General features: G+C 37.3%; 1 protein-coding gene across 3 annotated transcripts in view; it reads right to left on the bottom strand.

Moving 5' to 3' along the window:
- Nucleotides 1–626: 626 nt before the first annotated feature.
- LOC108665284 overlaps nucleotides 627–23,623 on the bottom strand; it is a 104,940-nt gene continuing 81,943 nt past the window's right edge. For all 3 annotated transcript variants that reach the window (XM_018152020.2, XM_047882673.1, XM_047882672.1), the window contains 9 exons: nucleotides 22,041–22,200; nucleotides 18,939–19,090; nucleotides 10,372–10,513; nucleotides 9,400–9,560; nucleotides 8,644–8,782; nucleotides 4,942–5,145; nucleotides 4,126–4,263; nucleotides 2,932–3,047; nucleotides 627–2,372 (listed from right to left, as the gene is read on the bottom strand). In XM_018152020.2, coding sequence (XP_018007509.2) covers nucleotides 1,683–2,372; nucleotides 2,932–3,047; nucleotides 4,126–4,263; nucleotides 4,942–5,145; nucleotides 8,644–8,782; nucleotides 9,400–9,560; nucleotides 10,372–10,513; nucleotides 18,939–19,090; nucleotides 22,041–22,200 — 1,902 coding nt within the window. In that variant the 3' untranslated portion in view covers nucleotides 627–1,682. The remainder of the gene's footprint in view (nucleotides 2,373–2,931; nucleotides 3,048–4,125; nucleotides 4,264–4,941; nucleotides 5,146–8,643; nucleotides 8,783–9,399; nucleotides 9,561–10,371; nucleotides 10,514–18,938; nucleotides 19,091–22,040; nucleotides 22,201–23,623) is intronic.

The following is a 23,623-nucleotide window of genomic DNA, read 5'->3' on the forward strand; positions in this document are numbered from 1 at the left end:
GTGTTTATATTTCAACTGATAGTTAAGTTATTAAGATTAATTTTTATTTCAACTGATAGTTAAGTTATTAAGTTTAATTTTTATTTCATTTATAGCATCTTCACGATTCTGAGTTTTATACTTTCCGAATAGTAATGACAGTCCAAATATTATTAGTCGCAGGTGCATAGAATATCGTGAAAAACTTGTACGGTAATTTTAAAATCTCGTAAGTTTTTTTTGTTATGAATGTTTTTATGTTTTAGGAAACGCAGATATTTCATCTCGCAACAATAAATTTTGGTCGTTCAGCTTAATTTTACTGACTTTTAATCAAATCTAATCTCGAACTAATGCTAACTTAGGATTTTTTAAATTCAAAATACATACTTATATTCTTCCTTGATTCCACTTGGCTTATTCATTTACTTAATCACAGGAACCAAACAAATAAGTTGTATTTTTTATTGTTTCACTGACTTTAGTTTGCTAAGTGAGAGGGCCGAGCTCAAGTTCACTTGCGACGCTCGAATAATTTAATAAAATCCTTGGATTTATAAACAGCAGTTTTGATCATTATGTTAAAGTGTCGTTAATATTTAAATCGTGAGTGGTTTCGTAAAGGATAAACAAAGAATGAAGACGTCCATATTGTATTACTATTTTCTACACATATTTTAGGCAAAAATAACTCTAATGTTAGACCTGATCTTGGTGCTTTGTTTTTCTCATACTGCTATTTACAAGAAAATACATTAATCTGCACTTCATAAGGTTAAGAGTTACTTTGAAGGAATCGCCATCTTGAACCGAGGTATTCCAGCATAGTTTTCGTGAAAAATTAACCGATGAGAAACGGAAAGCTTCCGCGAGTCTTTATGAGGTACCGTCTTTTGAAACAATCTTCTTTAATTAAATTTTATATTAAAGCAACATAACTTCCTGCCTTAGTATATTTTTTGGTTTGGCATACTTACTTGATCCACAACAACAAAGATGATGCTCGCTTCATAGGAGATTGATTTTATTTCTAAATTAATTGCATGAATTTTTAACCTAACAACCGCAAAAACCAACTAATTTTGATCGCGAGAGTGATAATCTTTATTAAGATATATTAAAATTTGTATGTCTAACATTGTTAGTGAGAACGCGAATATAAAAAATTAACACCTCTATTGAACGTATTTCATAAATGTTGCTAGAGTATATACAATGGAAGGACACTTTCAGCGACGTCGTTTTACAGAGCCAACACTTTGTAAATTAAAAATTTAGACCACGCTGCAGACATGAAAAAGGGTCTGTTCCATGGAAAACTTTTAAATTTAAAACTGCAGCGTTAGTCTCGCATTTCATCCCCGTTAAGAAGTGGAGACAAAATATTTCCATTACAAAGTTTTACGTTTTTTCGCAATTATACTAGAATATTGACGGTAAATAAATCTTTCCAATGTAAAAGAGGATCGTGGTATCAAAAATGAAAAGTGGCTTTGCATTTGAATACTATTTTAAGGTATAAAAATATTAATCATGCTGAATGCGATCATCGTTGTGGATTATAAAAATAAAAATGCTTGCTAATTTATATAATACACTTTTAATAATTATTGGTGAAATATGTGGTATGGGAATGTGAGTAATCTAGTTAATTCTGCTATGTTTGATACTATAATAAGTCAATTGTTCAATATAGTGTCTCATCAGACAGAACTCTCGCGTTCGCGGTCCGTTGAAGGCAAAACCACTTCCGTATCATGAGCTTTAATTTGGACTCGTATCCTGTCATTGTTGGGAGCAATTTTCAGTAAATGATCATGCAAAGGATTTTTGGCATGAAATCCTCCCGCGCGTGAATCTCCAGTACCAGATTTGGAAGTAGCCGGAATTGATTTTTCTATTCTCCTCTGAATATTATCAATTTTTTCTTTAGAATTTCTCCTCTTCATTGGATTTTCAGCAGCATACATGAAATTCAACGAATTATCTCTAGATTTTGCACGGAAATTCTCAACCTCATTTCCATGTTTCCATGCTTCGGGTTGGGGTGGCTGTTGCCGTTTACTGGGCAACGTTCGATACAAACCTGCATGGTCATTATCGCGGCTTGAAGCATCATGTTCACAGTACCGATACTGATCATTGTTTTTATACATGACGTCATACGCGTCGTCTAGCGAAGTGCGACTCGTGCAACGTTCAGACTGAGCTGAGAACTGAGGACCAAAAGAACCATAAGCACCATCGGGGTCCAAGTTACGGGATGGAGCGGGAGGCGGAGGGTCCTGATGATGGTGATGCTGGATGACAGCACCAAAACTTTCTGATGAAGTGCTGCTGCTGCTCACTGCGCGGCCGTTCTTCGAGCCGCCTCTGTAGTCCGAAGACGTGTTCTGTTCAGGTATGAAACATGCTTTCGTTATAGGCTTGCAAGGTGAATGAAGATGTTTTCCCTACTAGCAATTTTTTCGAAAGAGTCTATTTAGATGAAATAGGTTAGTTGAATTCGAACATTACAACATGAAAGTACCACGAAAGGTCAGTAGATAAGTCGCAAAGTAGCTTTGAATATCCGCATATTATCAGTCGAATGCCCGCATATTATTTCAACTATTTTAATGCTTAGTATAAATTTATGTATTTATTATTTTTTGTTCTCGAGAAAGTTGATCTAAGTAACAAAAAAGCTAAATACAAGGCTGGAGTAAGTGAAAGTAAACGGCAGATAGACAGTAATACATACATTGCTTACAAGTAATGATTTTAACGACACTTTATAAGTTCTGACAGTGCTATTTGTTCATATATTGGTATGAGGTCACTCGTAGTATGTAAAAATTATTAATTTCAACATAGTTTTAATTAAAATTAGTGCACATTTCAAATTCATAGTAAAAGTTAACGAATAATGAATTTGTAAATATCAAAATAACATTAAATATTGGCACTCACCACACTTGCCGTGGAGGTGCGTGAATGTTTCAATGTTGCGGCAGGGGTGGAGTTCGGGGGAGAGGCTGGAACTGTTAACAGCGGTTCTTCACTTCCACCTCGCGAACAGAACCGACCTACGACCATTGGAGGTGTGTATACATATGATAAAAAAATTTACAATATAATAGTTTTTGCGTGCAACATGAATAGTTATAGTAACTACAACAAATGTTAAATCTTATGCGTAGAGTTACTAATAACTTAAATTTATTATAAACAATTTGTTTGAACCTTGTTACATTTTTCACCCTGGTTTTTAACTGATTGTAGAACATAGTCACAACTATGGTAATAATATGCAATTAATAGATGTACGCTAATTTTGCATGTTCATTATTTGGAGTAGCACCGTCGGTAAATTATAGACGAGTCCTGCTAGACGTCACATAAAGCAAACAAAATACATACAATTCGGGACCAAAGTTCCGAACTATCAGGAACACCCGATTTTCCTGCCCGTTGAATGCGCGTACAGTCCACTCACAACATTCACATTCGCAACTCACCCTTGCTAATAATTCAACACTCCACCCTCAAAACTCACCCTTGCTAATAATTCAACACTCCACCCTCACAACTCACCCTTGCTAATAATTCAACACTCTACCCTCACAACTCACCCTTGCTAATAATTCAACACTCTACCCTCACAACTCACCCTTGCTAATAATTCAACACTCCACCCTCACAACTCACCCTTGCTAATAATTCAACACTCCACCCTCACAACTCACCCTTGCTAATAATTCAACACTCCACCCTCACAACTCACCCTTGCTAATAATTCAACACTCCGCCCCCACAACTCACCCTTTATAATAATTCAACACTCCACCCTCACAACTCACCCTTGCCAATAATTCAACACTCCACCCTCACAACTCACCCTTGCAAATAATTCAACACTCCACCCTCACAACTCACCCTTGCCAATAATTCAACACTCCACCCTCACAATTCACCCTTGCTAATAATTCAACACTCCACCCTCACAACTCACCCTTGCCAATAATTCAACACTCCACGCTCACAACTCACCCTTGCCAATAATTCAACACTCCACGCTCTCAACTCACACTTGCAAATAATTCAACACTCCACCCTCTCAACTCACCCTTGCAAATAATTCAACACTCCACCCTCACAACTCACCCTTGCTCCATGCAGCAGGCTGGGGCTGGATAACGTCCGGGTTGTTGTCTGGAGCCGCTGCCTCAGTCTCCAGGATGGTACGTTTCTCCAAGTCATCGCTGTCCAGCAGCGAACGACGCTTCGTGTTCCCAGGAGAATCTGTTCAAGTAAATTCATAAATGAATAAAAACATGAAAATAAATCGTTCAGTGAAATTACTCAATAGCTGTCTAAAAATTATACATGCATTGTAGTCCCTTTATGTAACGATTTTATTTTTTTGGAATATTTATTCGGGGGACCAACGGTGCACCGGTACATGGGCGAATACGTAACGAGATAATTATTGAGTCATGAAAAAATATTTCTTGATTGCGACTCATTAAACAAGTTGAAAATGATGATGCACTGAAGTTTTAAAATGAGTTAGTCTAACATGCATTTACTTGTAATAGCTGGCAAACCTCCACCTCGTGAGCTTACATGGACAATGGTTCCTGCTCAATGCATGGGTATCCCACGTAATTTTGGCTTAGGTCTTTGCATTTTTTTTAAGATAACTGCAGGGCATAGAAGTTTCATACACTCACCCACACGACGGACAAATCTTGTGTACGTAACGATGCTTATGATGATTATGATTTGTTGTTGTTGTTGCGGTGTCACTATATGTAAGAGTGGAAGAGAACAATAGGTGGCACAGAGTGGCCAGAAAGAAGGGGAAATGGAAAAGACAGTAGGAGATGAAAAGGCGCATTGCGCATAATTGGGTTGGTTATAGGTTTTAGAGGTTTTATTAGGGTATGGGGGATGATTATGATTTTAATGATTACTCACCGCTTATTGATGTGGACGTGGAGCGTATCCTAACGGAGGTGTTCTGGCAGCCGCTGGGCGCCCCGGACCTGAATTTGACGATGGCCACGGCGACGGCCACGACGAGGACGAGCACGAGGGCAGCCCCCAGCACCATGCCGATGAGGGGCGTCGTCAGGGGTCCCAGTGACGAGCTTGCCAATGAGGGAGGAGGCTTCATGGCAGCTGGGGATAAGAAAAAATAAATCCGTTGAATAAGCAGGTGAAGAGGTTAGTTTGTTGAAATAGCCGCTGTTGGCAGCTGGGAAAAGAAAAAAAATTGTTTGAAGAAGCAGGTGAAGAGGATAGCTTGTTGAATTAGCCGTTGTCGAGACTCGTAATACTTGCGACAGCTGGTCCCATAAATGAAAGAATTAAAACAAAAGCTTTGAAGACAAATCTGTTGCGTTTTGGCGTTAGTTTGTATGCGTAAGTCTTTCCAAAGTCTGCTACTTGACGTTGTTGTGAAGAAGCTTGCCTCGATAGACTCACTACCAGACGTTGTTGCGAAGAAGCTTGCCCATACAAAACCGCACCGCGCACGTCAAAAATGAGAGCTGGCCGAGCACATTGAGCAGCATTAGGCTTATTTAATAGGACGCTTCCAACGTTTATGACCCACTCGCGACTCCTAAAGGCGCTGTGCCCCCCGAAATTATGAACATCTTACTGTTCTGGGAGCTGGTGAACGGACGCAAGCGTTTCTGCCTCCAGCGAGCAAACAAGGAAAAGCCACCCCAGAATTGCTATATAAACAACGACAAGTGACGCTCAGGGAAGTTTGTTTGCCTTTGAAATTCGTCGATTTTTACCTGCCTGCGATAAAAATGAATATAGTGATGGGGAATAAATACAAGTGATTGATTTAATATTTGTATATTTATTATTCATTAAATATATAATATTCGTGCCTATATATACAATATAGGCACGAACTGGCGCGTGCAAAAATTTGTATCATTAATCTTGAGGCAGTAAAAGGTCAGCATAATGTAATAAATTAAGCATGAGAAGATCCAATTATATTATGTTCTGTAAATAAACCATTGGGATAGATATAGCAAATATAGTTTTATGAAAAAGTATCTGAACAATTTCTATCTATTAATTAATCGTCGAAAATTGAAGAAAAGGTATCACTTCTACCACGGTTCAAAATGTAGTTGTGGTGGGCAAATTCCTCATACATATAGGGGTCTTATTATCAGAGGTGGGCAGTAGCGCGCTACATGTAGCGGCCGCTACTAGCGGCCGCTACTAGCGGCCGCTACATTTTCAGTAGCGGTAGCGGTAGCGGCTCTACATTTAAGGCAATGTAGCGGTAGCGGTAGCGCCCGCTACATATTTAAGTAGCGATACGAGGTTTTGCCGTTACAGCGCTACCGCTACATTTATAGATAAAGCCTTTAGATTTTACTTAAGGGGACCGGCTACCCTCCAACAAAACTTTTTTGTTTACAGACGGATCGTTTTGAAACTTGGTGCACATATGTAAAACAAAAATTTAAAACCTTTTTGTCATGTAAATATAAAAAAATGAAAGAAAACGTGGAATTAATAGAAAACGGCAAATAAGGGGTACTCTAAAAAAGTTTATAACTTTTGCAAATCNTTCCAAGTAGCGCTGCCCAGCTCTGCTTATTATACAAGCACGTAGTTGAAGCCAACAATACTGCATATTACATAATTAATATAATGTTTGCTTCTGCTCGCAAAAGTGTATAAATGAAAAACAAAGCCCATTACTAAATTTTCATTTCAGCGTGTCAACTTCGAATGTTTTGTTATTACGTTACTCTTCGATTTGGTAGATTTTTAACTAATTTTGCAATGTGTTTTGTCTCGACTCGTCGCCATCGAACATGACGATATACCTTGGTGGCTCAGGAAAGAGTCGTCAGAGCGGAAAGTCACAGCGGAAAGTCTCGTAAGCACGCCGCAACGCCCTCCAAAGCTCGCGAAGAGGCTTCCGAGGCCTTCGGCAACCCTTCAAAGTTCCACGGCTATTCTTGCGAGGCTAACGATGGATGCTGCAGCCCACGGCGACTGCTTCTGCATCGCACGACAAAACCTCGGCAGGCAGCAACAATGCATGCGAAGCAACCGACAATGCCCCCGAGGCACATGACGAAGCCTCCTAGGCTCACGATGTTGCATTTGAATCTCACGCCGAGGTATCCGCGTCTCACAACTATGCATCCAGTGCATAGTTGTGATCCGAGACATTAGATCCGAAGATCTAATGTCTCCGAGGTTTACGTGATCCTCGGAGCTCACTACGTTCTCTACGGAACTGACTGGCTCCTCTGAGGCTACCCACGACGGCGCCGCCATTGGTTATGATGTCCCTCCCAAAATTCACTTCGACGTTGTTAAGCCTCCTGGCTCAAGATGACCCTTCCGGTGCTCACCACGACGCTCCCGAAGCTTCACGACGATGCATCCGCGGCTTTTGACGCCACTCTCCAGGCTCACGATGATAACTTTAGTATTCAGAACGATACCTCTCACGCACACGACAACCCTTCTTAGGTACACGTCAACGCTCCGAGGCTCATCATGACGCTTGTGAGTACCATTACGGCGCCACCGTAGCATACGAGTTTTACATCGACACTTCCGAAAGTCACCACTCCGCCTCTGGGGCTCACGAAGACGCTTCCGTAGCATACGCCGAACTCCTCGAGCTCCAGAAGATCTCAACGACTTTTCCCCGTGCTCACGTCGACACATCAAATAGTTGCGACAAGTCCTGGAATTTGCGACGATGCAGCAGAAACTCACGGAGCTGGCTCTGCGGCTAACGACGACGCTACCGAATTAGAACGATGCTATCCATGCCTACGACAACTTTTCCGAGTCGCACGACAACCCTCCCAAATCCACGTTACGACTCCAATACATACCGTTATGTATTCTAAGTTCACAAAGATGCATTCGAAATTTACAACGATGTTTCAGGGGCTCACGATGGGGCCCACGGCAGGGCTCCCGTAACAAACGACGATGCGTTCTTCGTCGACTCCGACTCTGAAAATCACGACGAGGTTTACAACTGTGATGCTGAAGTTCTCGATGACTTTTTCCCAGGCTCTCGTCGACGCATCCGAGGACCAGGAAAGGTTTTGAAGCTCACGACGATGCATCCCGGAGCTCGCGAAACCGTTTCTGGGGCTAATGATAACGCTTCCTAAGCTCGCAACGAACCTCCCGGAACTCTCGACGACTTTTCTGTAGCTTACGACCGAGGGTCCTGACGATGTATCCGAAGCTCACGACAATGCTTCACAGGCTCAGGACGACGGCACATGACCCTCGACGATCGCTCAAGGGTTCGGCGTGAACGACGATGTTTATATGACTTACGACCATGCCTTCGAGGCTCACGAAGACGCTTCCACGATTGACGTCGACGCCTACGATGCTCACGACGACGCTACAAAGATTCACGACAAGGCCTCCGATGCTCACGACGACGCCTTCATGACTAGTCCAGAACGATGAAGACTCCATGACTCATGACGAATACTCCGATGCTCAGCACGTCGACGCCTCTGAAGCTCATGGCACCGCCTCCAAGAAGACTGCACTTTAAACCAGTTTGCGTAACGTGTACATTGCAGCCCAGACGAATTTGAACTAATTGTCATTAGCTTATAAATAACGTTAGGGAATATTATCTACCTGTTCGCTTCTCTGCCTGGTCCCTGAGTGTCACGGCACTGATTGGGGTGATTTCCCCTCTTCCCTTGCTGTTTAGAGGGAATACGACGCCACTGAAACTGCCTGACGAGGGGAGAGATCTGGCCCACAGCACCGGCACCTGCAGAGGAAAGAAAGAACTCGACACATTGAAAATGACAACCGAAGGATACCGAAATTGTGTACATTTCGTATAAATTCTTCTTTGTGCATCAACCATGTGATCGTGAGGTTTAGATTTAAAAATATTTCGAACAATATATTAGATAGATATTTCAAATTAGTTCTTTCTTATCCTACTGCTGTAATTGGGTAACTACTAATGCAAAATTTCTGAATTCGGGTTATATGTTATAGTCATTAACGATTTGTCTCTGGCGATCATAAATGTTTTTAGACAGCAGTATTTCACAAAAGGTTTGATGTTATTTAATCACAATTTTGTAGAACACTGGAAAGTAGTGAAATATTCTTCATAGTCAACCATCTCGTGTAAATTCAAGCAAGCCTGTGAAATATACAAATAATATTATCTTTAAATGTTTCTTTTGAGTTTCTTACATCTTCCTTTCAATGTGAATTAATTTAATTGCGACACCTGATAACATTTTAGCCCTTAGTATCCTTCTAAAGCTTATCAAGATATCCCCAACGTTAATAAGTTCATCAGCATGGTCATACCAATCATATACCCTCAACGTGATCAATGTGGTCGAGGAATAATCAACTGGGACTTGCCTGGCTCGACACGTTGGCCACAAGTTTGCCAGTTTGCTCGTCGTACAGCTCCATGATGAAGGTCTGAGGCAGGCCTCCGTCAAATCCTGGCGAACATCGAACATTCACGTCCGTTGCGCTCAGGTTGAACTGCGAACAGTTGTGAACTGGATCGGGGGGACCTGTTCAACAAACAGCGGAGAATACTACGTTATTTACCGATCGAATACATTCACGATTTCGAATTGAGGATCAGACAAAACTGATTATACGTTAATTCCCGTGTTCACTGTAATAAAGTTGATTTTTTTAATGAATTTACTTTATTGACAAAGTCTTCCTACAGTTTTTGCGAGAAAATAAAAACAAAAAGGTTACTTTGACGAGCATTTGATTCTGAAACTCAGACAGCTATGAAATTATGATATGAAATTATTTATACACAATTATTCGAACCATTCAATTGTTTGAAAACACATAAAAACTGAAATTAATATTTGCTTTAACCGTCAACATGAACTAATTTTTTTTTAAATTAGGTGAGCAATTAACATGAGAAACTGACTACGTTGATAAAAATTTAAGAAGAAATTCACAAAAAAGTGAAGCTGTCGGCAATAGACAGTAGGGAAATTTTTATAAAAACTGAAAGGTGCTGCTAATAATTAAGCGAGCAACCATCGTGAAAAACCAAAAATTCTGGAAAAATTAGGAAAGCAATTAACATAAAAAACTAAAATGCAGATTAAATTAAGGTAAGCAATTAATATAAACTAAAAACGCAGATCAAAATTAGGTAGGAATTAAACAAAAAACTGAGTGTGCAGATAAAAATTGGATAAGAAATTAACGAAAAACTGAGAGTGAAGATCAAAATTGGATAAGCAATAAGCGCAATAAAGAACGAAAATACAGATCAAAATTAGGCAAGCAATTATAATAAAAACTGAAAATGTCGGTAAATATCACTTAATAAAGACAATAAAGACTGACCAGCAGGGAAGATATGGAAGACACACGGCCGGGCTTGTCGGCCGACGGTGTTAGTACCCCAACAGAGCAGCGTGCCGTAGTCCAGCTCAGTCTTGGGGGTGTAGCGTACCGACGACCTACGTCCTGCCACCGATACCTTGTTCTGCAACGGTAATGATAGGGTTACCAGCATGGGTACCTTGTTCTGCAACGGTAATGATAGGGTTACCAGCATGGGTACCTTGTTCTGCAACGGTAATGACAGGGTTATCAGCATGGGTACCTTGTTCTGCAACGTTTTGATTGAACTATTCAATTCTAAAAATTAGGGTGGTTTTTAATTTTTACGGCGATCAGTTATCATCCCAATAAAAAACATTAATTTCGTGTTAATTGTACGCGAGATCATGTATAGAGCGCCTGATCATGTACACGAGGACAATGCAACAACAGCAACACAACTGAAGAACAAAAAAAAGTCAATAATGTTTGTAATCGAACAATAGTGCATCTGAGCAATAAATTCAAGAGGAAAAGCGAAAATCTTCCCATTCAACCTCTAGGGGATTAGAATGCTACAAAATTATCCACTAAAAAGAAACGATGTAAGAAGCTTTCTTCAACCACTCAGAAGAGCTTTAAATAACAGAGCAGAACAATGGGGGCGAGATCAAAACATTATCTCCAAGGTATCGCATTACGAACAAATTGAATTTGTGCAGCTCTATGGATTCAAGCTTTAAGCTAGGAGGTAAAAAATACCGTTAGCAATACGTAGTGATTGAAGCTTACAAAATTACGAAGCAAAACTGATGTCTCATGCTAATTCAAAAATTTAATGTGTTTGAAGTATTAAACAATAATTAAGATGAATCAATGCTTACAATTCTGAACATTATTTGTCGACTTTGATTCTACGTATTAACATTCTGGTAATCAATATTCTTTGTCCGAGAAAATTTCAATCGGTTAATCACATACCATCGATTTTGCAACCGGAACAAAATGAAATTCAAATGGTGTTATAAAAAGCAAAATGAATTCGATAATGATCATCCTTACGAAATGAAACGTTAAATGTATTCTCAACTTCAAGTTCTTGGCCATTTTCTCGAGACCCGAGCCGAGACTGTGCAGGTGCTAGAAAAAAGGCATGGGGCTGCCGTAGAGTTCCGCTGCGTGGTTCTAATGAATAGCTATCATTAACATTCTAATGAGCAGCGGTGGAAGAGACATAATGCCTGAATTAATTCAGTCTTAGACATCACAAGAAGACGGTATAGAAAGTAGAGAGGAGGCCATCTACTCCAGAGGATGTCCTCATTCCAAAGCTTTCAATGTTTAGGACAATGAAAAATGAGAACGATAATTTGAGTTGGAAAGAAGGAAAATATACACACATTAATTAAAGAGAATTGGGAACACTTAATTTTATCAAGATTTGAAATTATTTCAAGCAAATTCATAGTTAGTGTAATGATACAATAAATTATCCTCCCGAAATGTTGGTATATATTTTGGTCTCAACGTACGGGTCAAAATTGTTACATATATTCATATTCCTCAACCTTAATATTACATGTAATTTACATATTAATTCCTTAACCATACTTAAACCAGTTAATAATTTTTTCAATCAAGAAGTACTATTTTCATTGGCTTGGCTTCATACCGTATTGTTTAACCGGATATAGCATTAAATCTACTAAATCACAGTTATATAGGTTTCTCGTTCAAGTTCTTTCTTCTCTATTCGTTGTCAAAATAATCGCAACATGTTTTGACCCAACAAAAACATGGTATTTTCTTTTTACTTCTGGATCAACAATAAATAATGTTAGGGGATGGAAGGGTCTTGGTTACGATTATTTATATAATTGAGGTAAACTTAGGATTATGGTTTAAATAACTCAACTGATATCTGTTTTACATTTTTTTGTCGTTTTAAACATTTCTCTCCAGAATTTTTGTCCATTCGGAATACTAGGCTACCTGTAGAGATGATATTCTTATATTGTCTATGACTTCATTAAGATATAAGAATTCGCAGCGCCAAGTATACACCGACATATGTAATAAGAGGCTTTGCGTGAGACCGATGACAAGCATGTTCCGGCATCAAAGGAATTAATAATTCATGTTCTCCTTTAGCGACAGATTTGCGAGTATCTATGAAGTAAGAAACCCTAAAAATGACAGAATTAATTAAAGTCGAATTGGTTAAGCATTGAAGCGTGATGCAACACCCATATCGCATACGATGATTTTCGTAGACTGAGATCCAAAGTGGTTGGATGTTGGACAGATCAATATTATCAACAGAATATGCACAACAAATGAATTTATTCACTAACTAGAATGACAAGGTACTCAACGGGAGGTCAAGGGGTATGAATAATTGAATACAACTGTCAAGTAGGCCTGCAACAATAGATTGAGCCTGAATAAAATATCGGGTGCCAAATGGAAGTTTGATCTCTACATGGTAGACTACTAGGCGGGCACCGTGCTTTGAAATATTATGGCGGGAACGCCATTATGAGACTTGTAAATGTATAGAATTGAAACTAAAAATAAAATAATGTAGTTTAGTTTTTATTTGATAATATTACAAAGCGGTCAAGTTCTCCTTACCAATTTAAAACTAATAACTCGCAAAATCTATGAAGAATGATTACCTCTTCCTCTTTCAAAACTTGACCGAATGTTATCACTCCTGTGTTGAACTGAAAAGGAGCTACTAAACAGAAGAGCTTGCGATAAATTGAACACTCGGAGCAAAATAAGATATTACTCCCAAATATTAGAGGTGGTAAATAAACTAGTAGCACCAAATGAGAGACGTCATCTGCACGTCATTGAAGGACGGGCTTAATTGAAAACAAGCGCTAGCGAAAATAGCGCACGCTTTATAAATACAGGCAGCCGAGGGCATGAGATAAATAGGTGTGCGTTAAGTGTGAAGAATTGTCTGTAAAATATGCATGACGAGTGTTTATATATTGGGACAATTTCTGGAAAAATAATGGAGGAAGCAAGTGAAATGTGGGCGCCTAATGGCAAATAATGTTGTTAAAATGTATGGGCACTGATTACAAGAGCAGGAGGCAAATAATTGAGCATGCACTGAGTTAAAACATAGGAGCTCATATACATCATAGAGTTTACGTGCGCCAAATAAAAGTTTTAGTATACAGTTAAAGCCGGACACGAAATAATAGAACAGGCGCTACTGACGCATAGTACTATGAATCACAAATTGACAGATGTCCAATTGATGAATATATCATGATGAATATTCTGGATAACAGAGTGTATTCTGGAATGGATTTCCGGGTGAAGAACTTTTACGTGGTTTGAGAAGCTGGTGAAAGTATTTTAGAAACGAGATGTGAGACCGCACAGGTCTAAAGATAGTGAATTTCAGTACCAATATATCCACGGGGCTTTGAACAAAGGTAACTCTGGACGAGGAGAGTGTTCAGACAAATGGATTTGTATATAGCCACAATGCTTTTCTAACACAAATTTGTACATTATTCGATCACAACTGGGCTAGGGCAAAATCCGGCATCAGAACAGTAACCATGCCGCGTGAAAATTCAACAAAAAAGATCCAATATTCAAGCTTGCCCATAATTACGAGTAAACAGAGCATAGTGGATGGGGAAGTCGTGCTGAGTGGGCGGATGTATATCAGAAAAAAATTATCAGTACTCACTGCAGTGAATGACAGAGAGCGCATTTTCTCAAAATCGACGAAAACGTGAAGTCACGGACGGATGGACATGACGAGCACAATTGCGCTTTTTTAGCGCATTTTCTTATTTATGATTTATGGAAAAATGCACTATTGTGCTCGCCATGCCCGTCTGTCTGTCTGTCCGTCTGTCCGTCCGTGACTTCAAGTTTTCGTCGACGAGAAAATGCGCTCTCTGTAACTCACTGCAGTGAGTACTGAGTTATATTTTTTTCCATCAATGAGAAAATGCGCTAGAAAAAAGTTGCAGAGGAAAGACTCCCATAAGCTAATATTAAACTACGAATTCATTATTAGTTATGCCAGTCCTCGTCAGTGTAGCGGTTCATCTACTAAATAAAGCGTTATGAATTCAGGCAGCCGTTCGCGTGCAAACGGCTTGAAGTGTGCATCAGAGACTGCATTAAAGAGCACATTGAAGAGTGTATTAAAGAGCCATTAGCTCGGATTGACTGGGAATTCGGGCACTGCCGTCGATGATTGTCATCATTGAGCGTAATCCATCGTCTGAAGCATAACGTAAACTAGCGAGCGTTGGAGCAATCTTAGATGTTTAGAGGCGACGGTCTGTAATACTCATATTTATGGACAATCAATGTCCAATGCCAGCCTCTGGTGAGTTACTTGGAGCAAATATGCATACTGTGAAGCTTGTGTTAACCTATAGTAGCTTATGCATGGTGCTGAGTAAACTGTACTCTAAGCTTTCTTTCATGTATGTTGCTTTCACTCCGTTTTAGACATCATTTCTGGAACAATAAAATTAGTGGTATTGAATTTGCTCCGAAAATCTTCACGATTCCTCGATTCATCCAAGTTTGGAGTATTGAATGCATCTCGAAGATAAACACTGAAAAGTCTAACACGAAGAAGATTCTCGTTGTTATAAGCGATCATAGTCGGCACGCCAAGACTTAAGAGTTTGACACCTGTAATTTCCAGCTGAATACTTAATGGAAGGCATGCACGGGTATGTACTAGGCACAAGTGATTACACGATTGGCCATTCAATATCAACCTGTTGAATTCATGTTCTTCTTACTAACTCCACGAAAAAAAATCGTTTCCCTAGGAGGCTATTATAGAATTTGCAAGTAGTTTTAAACTATTTTAATTTTAATTTAACTAATTTTAAACTATTTGGTATTAAGAATGGTCATGAAGCAAGTAATTTCGACGCGTCAGAACCACACATTATCTCGTGCCAAAAAGAAGCTGATCTGTCATTTAGCAATATATAGAGTAGCATGATTTAATTTTCATAGAATGAAATCAAAACCTTTGAAACTAATGCGATCTAGTTTAAATTTCCTTATTTACTTACGATCTATTTAATGTAATTGATTTCAAATTTTTCATATAACTCGTCAAAATCTGTGCAATATTATAAAGCTTCCCATTCAAGTTTTTATGTTATCATTACCAGATGAGTTTGGAGGTGAATGTCATTCATCACGCATAATTTTGGAACATGAATCAAGTCCGAGCATAACTTGATCAACGGCATTCATGTTGTTTAGGTTAAATAGCACCTATTATTGGATGAGTGATCGAAATACTTGAATTAATTAACATCAGACTCAAGGGTGGTTCAGCGGGGATAAATTACTGCCTCACTTAAATTGAAATTCACTGTTGAAGCGGTGCGAGGAACTGATGAATCAATGTGAAGATATTTTCAACATAAAATTCAAATTATATTTCGGCTAAATGATTAAGAAAATATAAATAAATAAACTGACGCATGAATATATATGATAATTCCAAACGATTTCACTTCAATTAATTCCATAAATTTATAGTGCAGAATAAGCTTTCACCTAAAACTCATATGCATAAAATGTTATTGGCAAAATAGGCGAAAAATAATGGTAGGCTTGCGCTCTTACGTGAGGCTGCGGCATAAAAAGCAACAAGCTTCATAATGGAACTCGGTTAAATATCAATCAACTTTCATGAGCACCCCAACCACAAGCATTGAATCTAAAATCTGTGAGTTTTTATATCAATTCGTGCATCAAGTTATAATTCGGTGCTTTATGTAAACAACTCTGAATAATAGGCTGCGCGCAGAACCTTTCAACTGGAATTTGATGTCGGAAAAATTATTGAACTGAAATGACGCCGTAACTATAGCCTTTATTAATTTTTTTAGTATCTGAAATTGAATTATTCGTGTCCCTCGATGGAGGTTTTCCATTAATGGAAACTCCCAAAGCTGCGCTCATTTCCTGCATTAAACGAGAAATTTATACCTGCCAGCCCTAATGTCGTAAAATGCACGTGAAGTAATTTATATTCAATTAAAATCCCATTGATAGCAATGCTGACAGCTTTTTAAAGATAAATGCAAGAGATAATTATTACTGTGGAGGGCTGTTAGTAAGCGAATATCGGTACACGTCACGTTTGTAGCACTACTACATAATTAATTTTCACTGAAACTGATTTACAACGATTTACTGTAAAAATTGAATAGTTAAAAATAGTTTTTAATTATTCTTTTGTGAATTTACTTATCAAATCAAAAACTATGTTACTCTTCACAGCGGTGAAAAACTATAATAAATTAATCTTATTATATAATCACAATAAAGTGAAATGAACGGTTCGCTAATAAGCAAAACGTTATATAAATGATGCGATTTTTCACACGAAATGTGAAGGTAAAAAAATGCATTTGTCCGCATGTGTGAAATTTTGATACCTTGAATTTAATGATTCAAACAAGAAACACGAATGAAAAGCATTTGAGTTATACCAGCAAATTAACATACGTCATTAATATATTTACATATTGATATATTAATATATATATATATGAATTATTATAGATTAATATATTAATACAAACTCACACTAAGCCCCTCTTGAACCCTTCCATATAATTGAAGCAAAGTCTCTGCTTTATAAAGATGATAAGTCTGGGGATTTGACGGCAGTAGATATCAATTCTGCTGCCTCTGATAAATTTAATTCTTGCAACTTATACGAGAATTTTATTCAAAGTTTATAAATGGTACGTAATGTTCAACGAGGCAAGACTGGATGTTCAGGCGCTCTTTACTGAGAAACATGTTAAATCGTATATCTATGCAAATGTATGCATTTTATATATAATGCATTTGTATGCATTTTCCATGTCCAATGTAATTTGCAGTAATTAAATTAGCCCATTAGACGTAGTTAATTTCAAATGCTCCACAGCATTCATTGTTTGACGCTAGATGTCTGCAGTAGCAAAGGATCCAAGCTCTTCGGTTAGTTACTTGAATTATTGTTTATCCTGTTTCATTATTGTTTATATGTCGTAGTTCATACATTGCTAATTCATATATGTATCATGCATTATCCCTTGTATATTTTTCATATTTATTTTCTTGTAATTTTCTTTTCTAGAAACCGTACGGCAAGGAATACTGTTTTTTATCTTGTCATGATGGCGCGTCTTGGAATAGCTTAGTAACCGTTCGCAAAGGACTAGCATACAAGAAAGTCCTCTACACTTCATTCTCCATTCGCACAGGGCAAATAATGGGAATTAAAATAGCGTAAAATAAAAGAATAAGTAAGCTTACGAGCATAAGGAATGCATAATTGGCTTCATTATGTCAATGTTAGAGTGCTTTGCATGTAAAAAAATGTTTCATGTCCTTGGAATAAACAGAAATGAAATAATAGACAAAGCTGACGTAAAACGACATAGAGCAGGTCGTAAAATTGAATACGACATAATATTACAGTTAATATTAGAAAAATGGGAAACAGCGTGCAACCAAATTAACGCAAAATGTAACCAAAGCAGAGCCGGCTAACAAATGACAGAATTAACAGAAAAAAATGTCACAGGTATATTCCATTATGTGTTATCATGTTATTAATAAACAAATTTCCAAGTCGTAAAATAGAAATATATATTTTATACCATAGAACCTGTCCCGTCACGCATGTTGTCACGTAATTTTGAAGAATATATGCAATAGGTCATTAGGGAGTGAAAAAGATCTGGGCACGAAATATTAATGACCAGAAAGTAGAAATAGATGGCAATAACAACCTGCGCGTTTTGTGTTTATGAGGAATATATAGGCTGGATGTTATCAACACAAAATAATCATAAACTGAAGTGTATAACTAACGGGGTATATCGACCTCTGAGAAGTATTTTATAATTTAGAAGAATATATACCATAGTACAGTTCTGGTAACAAAACAAATCTCTGCACTAAAAATCATGAATTATTGAAGTGAACAAATATAGAATAATATCGACCTGTGCAATGCATATATATTTTTGAATAGATGCCATAGCACAATACTGGGAACAAAACAAATCACTACACTAAATAATCATTAATTGAAGTGAACGAATATAGAGTAACATGCGCAATGTATATAGATTTTTAAATAGATGTCATAGCACAACACTGGTAACAAACCAAATCTCTATACACTAAATAATCATGAATGAAGGAATACAATTAGAGGGGAATATCGACCTGTGCAATGCAAATACTTTCGAATAGATGTTAGAGTACAATACTGGTAACAAAAGAAATCTCTACACATCATAATAATGAATTATATTGATCAAATATAGAGCATTATCGACCTGTGCAATGCATATATATTTTTGGAAAGATCCTATAGAACAACACTGGTAACAAAACAAATCTCTATACAAAATAGTCACGAATTATATTAAACAAATATAGAATAACATGTGCAATGTTTTTTAATAGGTGCCATAGCACAATACTGGGAACAAAACAAATCTCTACACAAAATAATCATGAAATAAATTGAACAAATATAGAGCAATACAGACCTGCGCAATACGTATGCTCTCGCCGGTGTTGTTGAAGGTCCAGGTGACGTGGTGTGGAGGAGGCAGCGCGTCCAGCACGCAGGGGATCACGAGCGTCTCGTGCAGCGATGCGCCGCGGTACTGCCAGTCTTGTTGTCCGCACACCGGCGCGTCTGCTCGGTAATGGTAAATGTTTCGTAGTTATCAAGCATATTAGATAAATGTTTCGTGTTTCGTAGTTATCAAGCATATTAGATAATTTCACTCATATAACATCTGCTCGGTAATGTTAAATGTTTCGTAGTTATCAAGCATGTTAGATAATTAACTGTTTTGTAGGAATGTTAAATGTTTCGTAGTTATCAAGCATATTAGATAATTTCACTCATATAGCATCTGCTCTGTAATGTTAAATGTTTCGTAATTATCAAGCATATTAGATAATTTAACTCATATCTGCTCAGTAATGTTAAATGTTTCGTAATTATCAATAAAATTAGATAATTTAACTCATATCTGCTCTGTAATGTTAAATGTTTCGTAATTATCAAGCATATTAGATAATTTAACTCATATCTGCTCAGTAATGTTAAATGTTTCGTAATTATCAAGAAAATTAGATAATTTAACTCATATCTGCTCTGTAATGTTAAATGTTTCGTAGTTATCAAGCACATTAGATAATTTCACTCATATGGTGAGAATGTTTATTTACAATTACTCTGTACAGATGATGAAGACAATGAATAATAGCTTGTGATTAAGACGGAGAGCATATATTTTTGAAATATTTTTTATTTCGTAAGTAATACTTACAGTAGACCATTTAATTCATATTGTAGGAATCTTTATTTTCTGTTAATATTTATAGATAAAAATGTGTGGCTTCTAATATACTGCATAGTGTCTTGTGATTAGAGCTCACGCTATCTAATTCCAACAATGTTAGATATCACGTTAATAAAAGTCAAATTAGTTCAATTAATTTATATTGCAGTAATCGTTAGTTAAAGTTACACTGAATAGATAATTAAAGTGGCTTTTCAATATAATGTGTTATATCTTATAATCACAATCATAATTATTTCGCTCATATTTTATGTATCATAATTTATAGTTGCCATGCATAGTTGAAGAAAATTCGTATGTGGTGCGCATGATGACATGAACTGGTAACACCGCACACGAAGGCCATAGAGCTCACAACTTAACGTGATAAATCTACGGGTTTTATTTGTAACATTAAAGTATCTCAGACTTTGGTATCATAGATGGAAGATTAGAATTGATATTTCGTAGCAATAAAAGTTGTTCAAAGCAACAGTTTCAAATTAGCGGCGTTTTATCGGGTAATGATTATATTATCGGATGTTGCCGAATTATTCAATTTACCTTGAATGACATTGAGATTTGTTACGAAATTAAAAACAATCCAACGAATGAATAAAAATCATGCACACCACCATTGCATATTTATGCTTGTGTGATAAAATATCTAAAGGAATATCATACAAATTTGAAACTAATTACATAATTTGGTAGCATTTGATGAATTAGTTAACTAACAAGTTTTTGACAACGCGTTGAAACGAAAAAGGATTGTAAATGAAATTATGAGATATTGTACCAAAATAACTTTACTAATTTATACTTTGGTGGCACGAATTCAAACATTGATAGGAAGTTCATTCGGGATTAGTACAGGAATAACGCTAAGCAACAATTGCACGAAACACGGCAACTGATAAAGAGGATAGAATCCCTTAAACTTCTTGAAAAGAGTTTATTAAAGGTTATTTCTAATACAACTCACTTCGAGAAGTTATCACCGAAGTCGTACGATTTGATAAATGGTTACGTGTTGAGGGAGAACCATAAATCAACGCTCTGTAAGCCACGCGTTCAAGAACGTCCGAGCAAAGTCAGCCGCATGTGACAGGCGCTTTCTCAACCGCATTGTATTTGTCACGCTAAGAATTGTCAACTCATCACCTAACTTGATATTTAATGTAGTTATTAACATTAAAAAAAGTGGATAAAAAATAATGAATAGAAGCAATTTTTACGATAAATGGGGTAGTAATAAAAATTATAATTACTGCGGCGTAAGCTTCATACTTAATAATCAAGCGCTTCGTTTTCACGAAATTTTGACATTTTTCAGGCACTTAGAAAAAACGAGGAGCTCCTCGGTTGCTTTGCTTAGTATTATCAAGCTACCATTTACATAACTCTTGGTGCTCATTTATTGCTCCAAATGAGAGGTGTAACAAAAGTGAAAAATGCGTTTCCTGCCTCAGCTATGCATCAAGACCGACATCGAAGCTTCCTGCCTCAGCTATGCATCAAGAGCGACATCGGAGCTTCCTGCCTCAGCAATGCATCAAGAGCGACATCGGAGCTTCCTGCCTCAGCAATGCATCAAGAGCGACATCGGAGCTTCCTGCCTCAGCTATGTATTGGCTGAGGCAGACTAGAATTTTATTCATAAGAGAACGGAAATAATTGAGGACGTGAGCGCCGTTACCCTCTACTCTTTTTGAGACAAAACAGAATTCTTCTCATGTGAATGAAAAGTGTTAAACTAAAAACTAATGTTGAGGTGCACTGAGTTGGATACGCTGTTGCCCTCAATGTTGCCTTGAGTTCTATAATAATCTTAATACGAGTTCTAGAATCATATTAATAAGAGACTCTAAATAATAATTATTGATGCCTCACATTAAACGTTGAGGTGCATAGAGTTAGATACTCCATCGCCTTCAATGCTGCCTTGAGTTCTAGAATCTTCTCAATACGAGTTCTGAAATCATATTAATACGAGTTCTAGACTCATATTAATTAATAAGAAACTCTAAATAATTTATGCCTCACATTTAACGTTGAGGTGCACAGAGTTAGATACACCGTTGCTCTCAATATTGCCTTGAGTTCTAGAATCATATTAATATGAAACTCTAAATAATTGATGCCTCACATATAACGTTGAGGTGCAGAGAGTTAGATACAACGTCGCTCTCAATGTTGCCTTGAGTTCTATAATCATATTAATACGAGTTCTGGAATCATAACATGAGTTCTAGACTCATATCATTACGAGACTCTAAATAATTAATGCCTCACATTTAACGTTGAGGTGCAGAGAGTTAGACACGCCGTCGCCCTCTATGTTGGAGGCTGTGCAGCTGTAGACGCCGGACGCGGCGCGGTCCACCCCCTGCACCACGAGGCTCTGGTTGCTCAGGATGATGCCCGCTGAGACGTTGTGGTGCAGGATTCGGCCCTTGTAACAGATAAATTATTATTTTAAGGTGCTTAGTTCCGTTAATTTAGTAATAAAAATCCAAAATAAATAATTATTTTAGGTTGCTTAATCGCGTTAATTTAGCATATAAAATCTGGAATTAACGGTCCTAATGCTGGACATTGTCCGCTTGAAATGCAAATGTAATTTTAAAGAAATATAACTCCGCTCACTGCAGTGAGTGACACAGAGCGCATTTTCTCGTCGACGAAAGCGTGGAGTTACGGACGGACAGATAGACGGACAGACGGACGGACGGACATGGCGAGCACAATAGCGCCTTTTTTCCATAAACGAGAAAATGCGCTAAAAAGCTAATTTAGATTCATCACTCGATCACTCAGCACAGGCAGATCATAAAGCCCAGATGTTTGAAGAATTAAAATAATGACTTAAATTGAAATTGTTATCGTTGCAAAAATCCAGAATTTTTGGGTAGAAATGCGACGTTTAAATTTATAAATCAAGCGCTAATGTCCTGACAACGAATAACTAATTTTTTTTAATAATTTAGAACCGACAGAGACACATTGTCTTCGATAGAGATTCATCATTAAATATAAAAAATTCTATCTGATGCTACAGCGTTCAATGACCTTAAAGTGTAAAGGCTTTATACATTTAAGATAACTGATGATTTAAAATGTGTATTTGGGTTATTTTTAGTCTCATGAGTTAATAGAATTTGCATGAAATCGAACATGGCCAGAAGTTTTTCACTACCTCAGCCAACCGTCAGTGCGCGAAGCTCATCATTGAAGAAAATTACAATGATCAGGCTTTAATAGATCATGTATATATTAAAATACATGTGAATAAGAAGTAAGGTTCAGCGTCATCCCATTAAATTATAATAGTTACTCATGAATTTGCAAGGCCAGTCATGACGAACGCACATCAATGATCATAATAACAACAGTCACATGACAAATGATGGCTAACAATTGTGAGTGCAGAAAAGGATGGAAGAGTTTTAATGATAATGAATTACAGAAAATTTATCGTCTGAATCGATTTATGCGAGATTATTGTCTCATATGTCAAAGTTAATTATAGGAGATAAAACAATTTGAATATTGAAAAATTAATTCAGCGACAAGATTTTTCTAGAGCTTATAAACATTTTGAACATTTCAGTCAGAAACTAAGTGATATAAAAACAACTTCTGCATTTAGGAAGAAATTGAAATAGGCATTGATATTTCTCGGAAATGCCACTCATATTGATTTCAACAAACTTCTATTAAAATAGGCAGAGATTAACCACAACCTAAAATTTAAATAATAAATGTCAAACTTAGGTGCAATATTTTACTTCGACTTCTCTAGAAAATCTCCAATACAGCTACTAAAAAAATACTTTGCGTAACCAGAAGTTATTTCTAATTCTTTGAAGTGTAAA

Source organism: Hyalella azteca, unplaced genomic scaffold, assembly GCF_000764305.2.
Source record: "Hyalella azteca isolate HAZT.00-mixed unplaced genomic scaffold, Hazt_2.0.2 contig10999, whole genome shotgun sequence".
Taxonomy (NCBI): Eukaryota; Metazoa; Arthropoda; class Malacostraca; order Amphipoda; family Hyalellidae; genus Hyalella; species Hyalella azteca.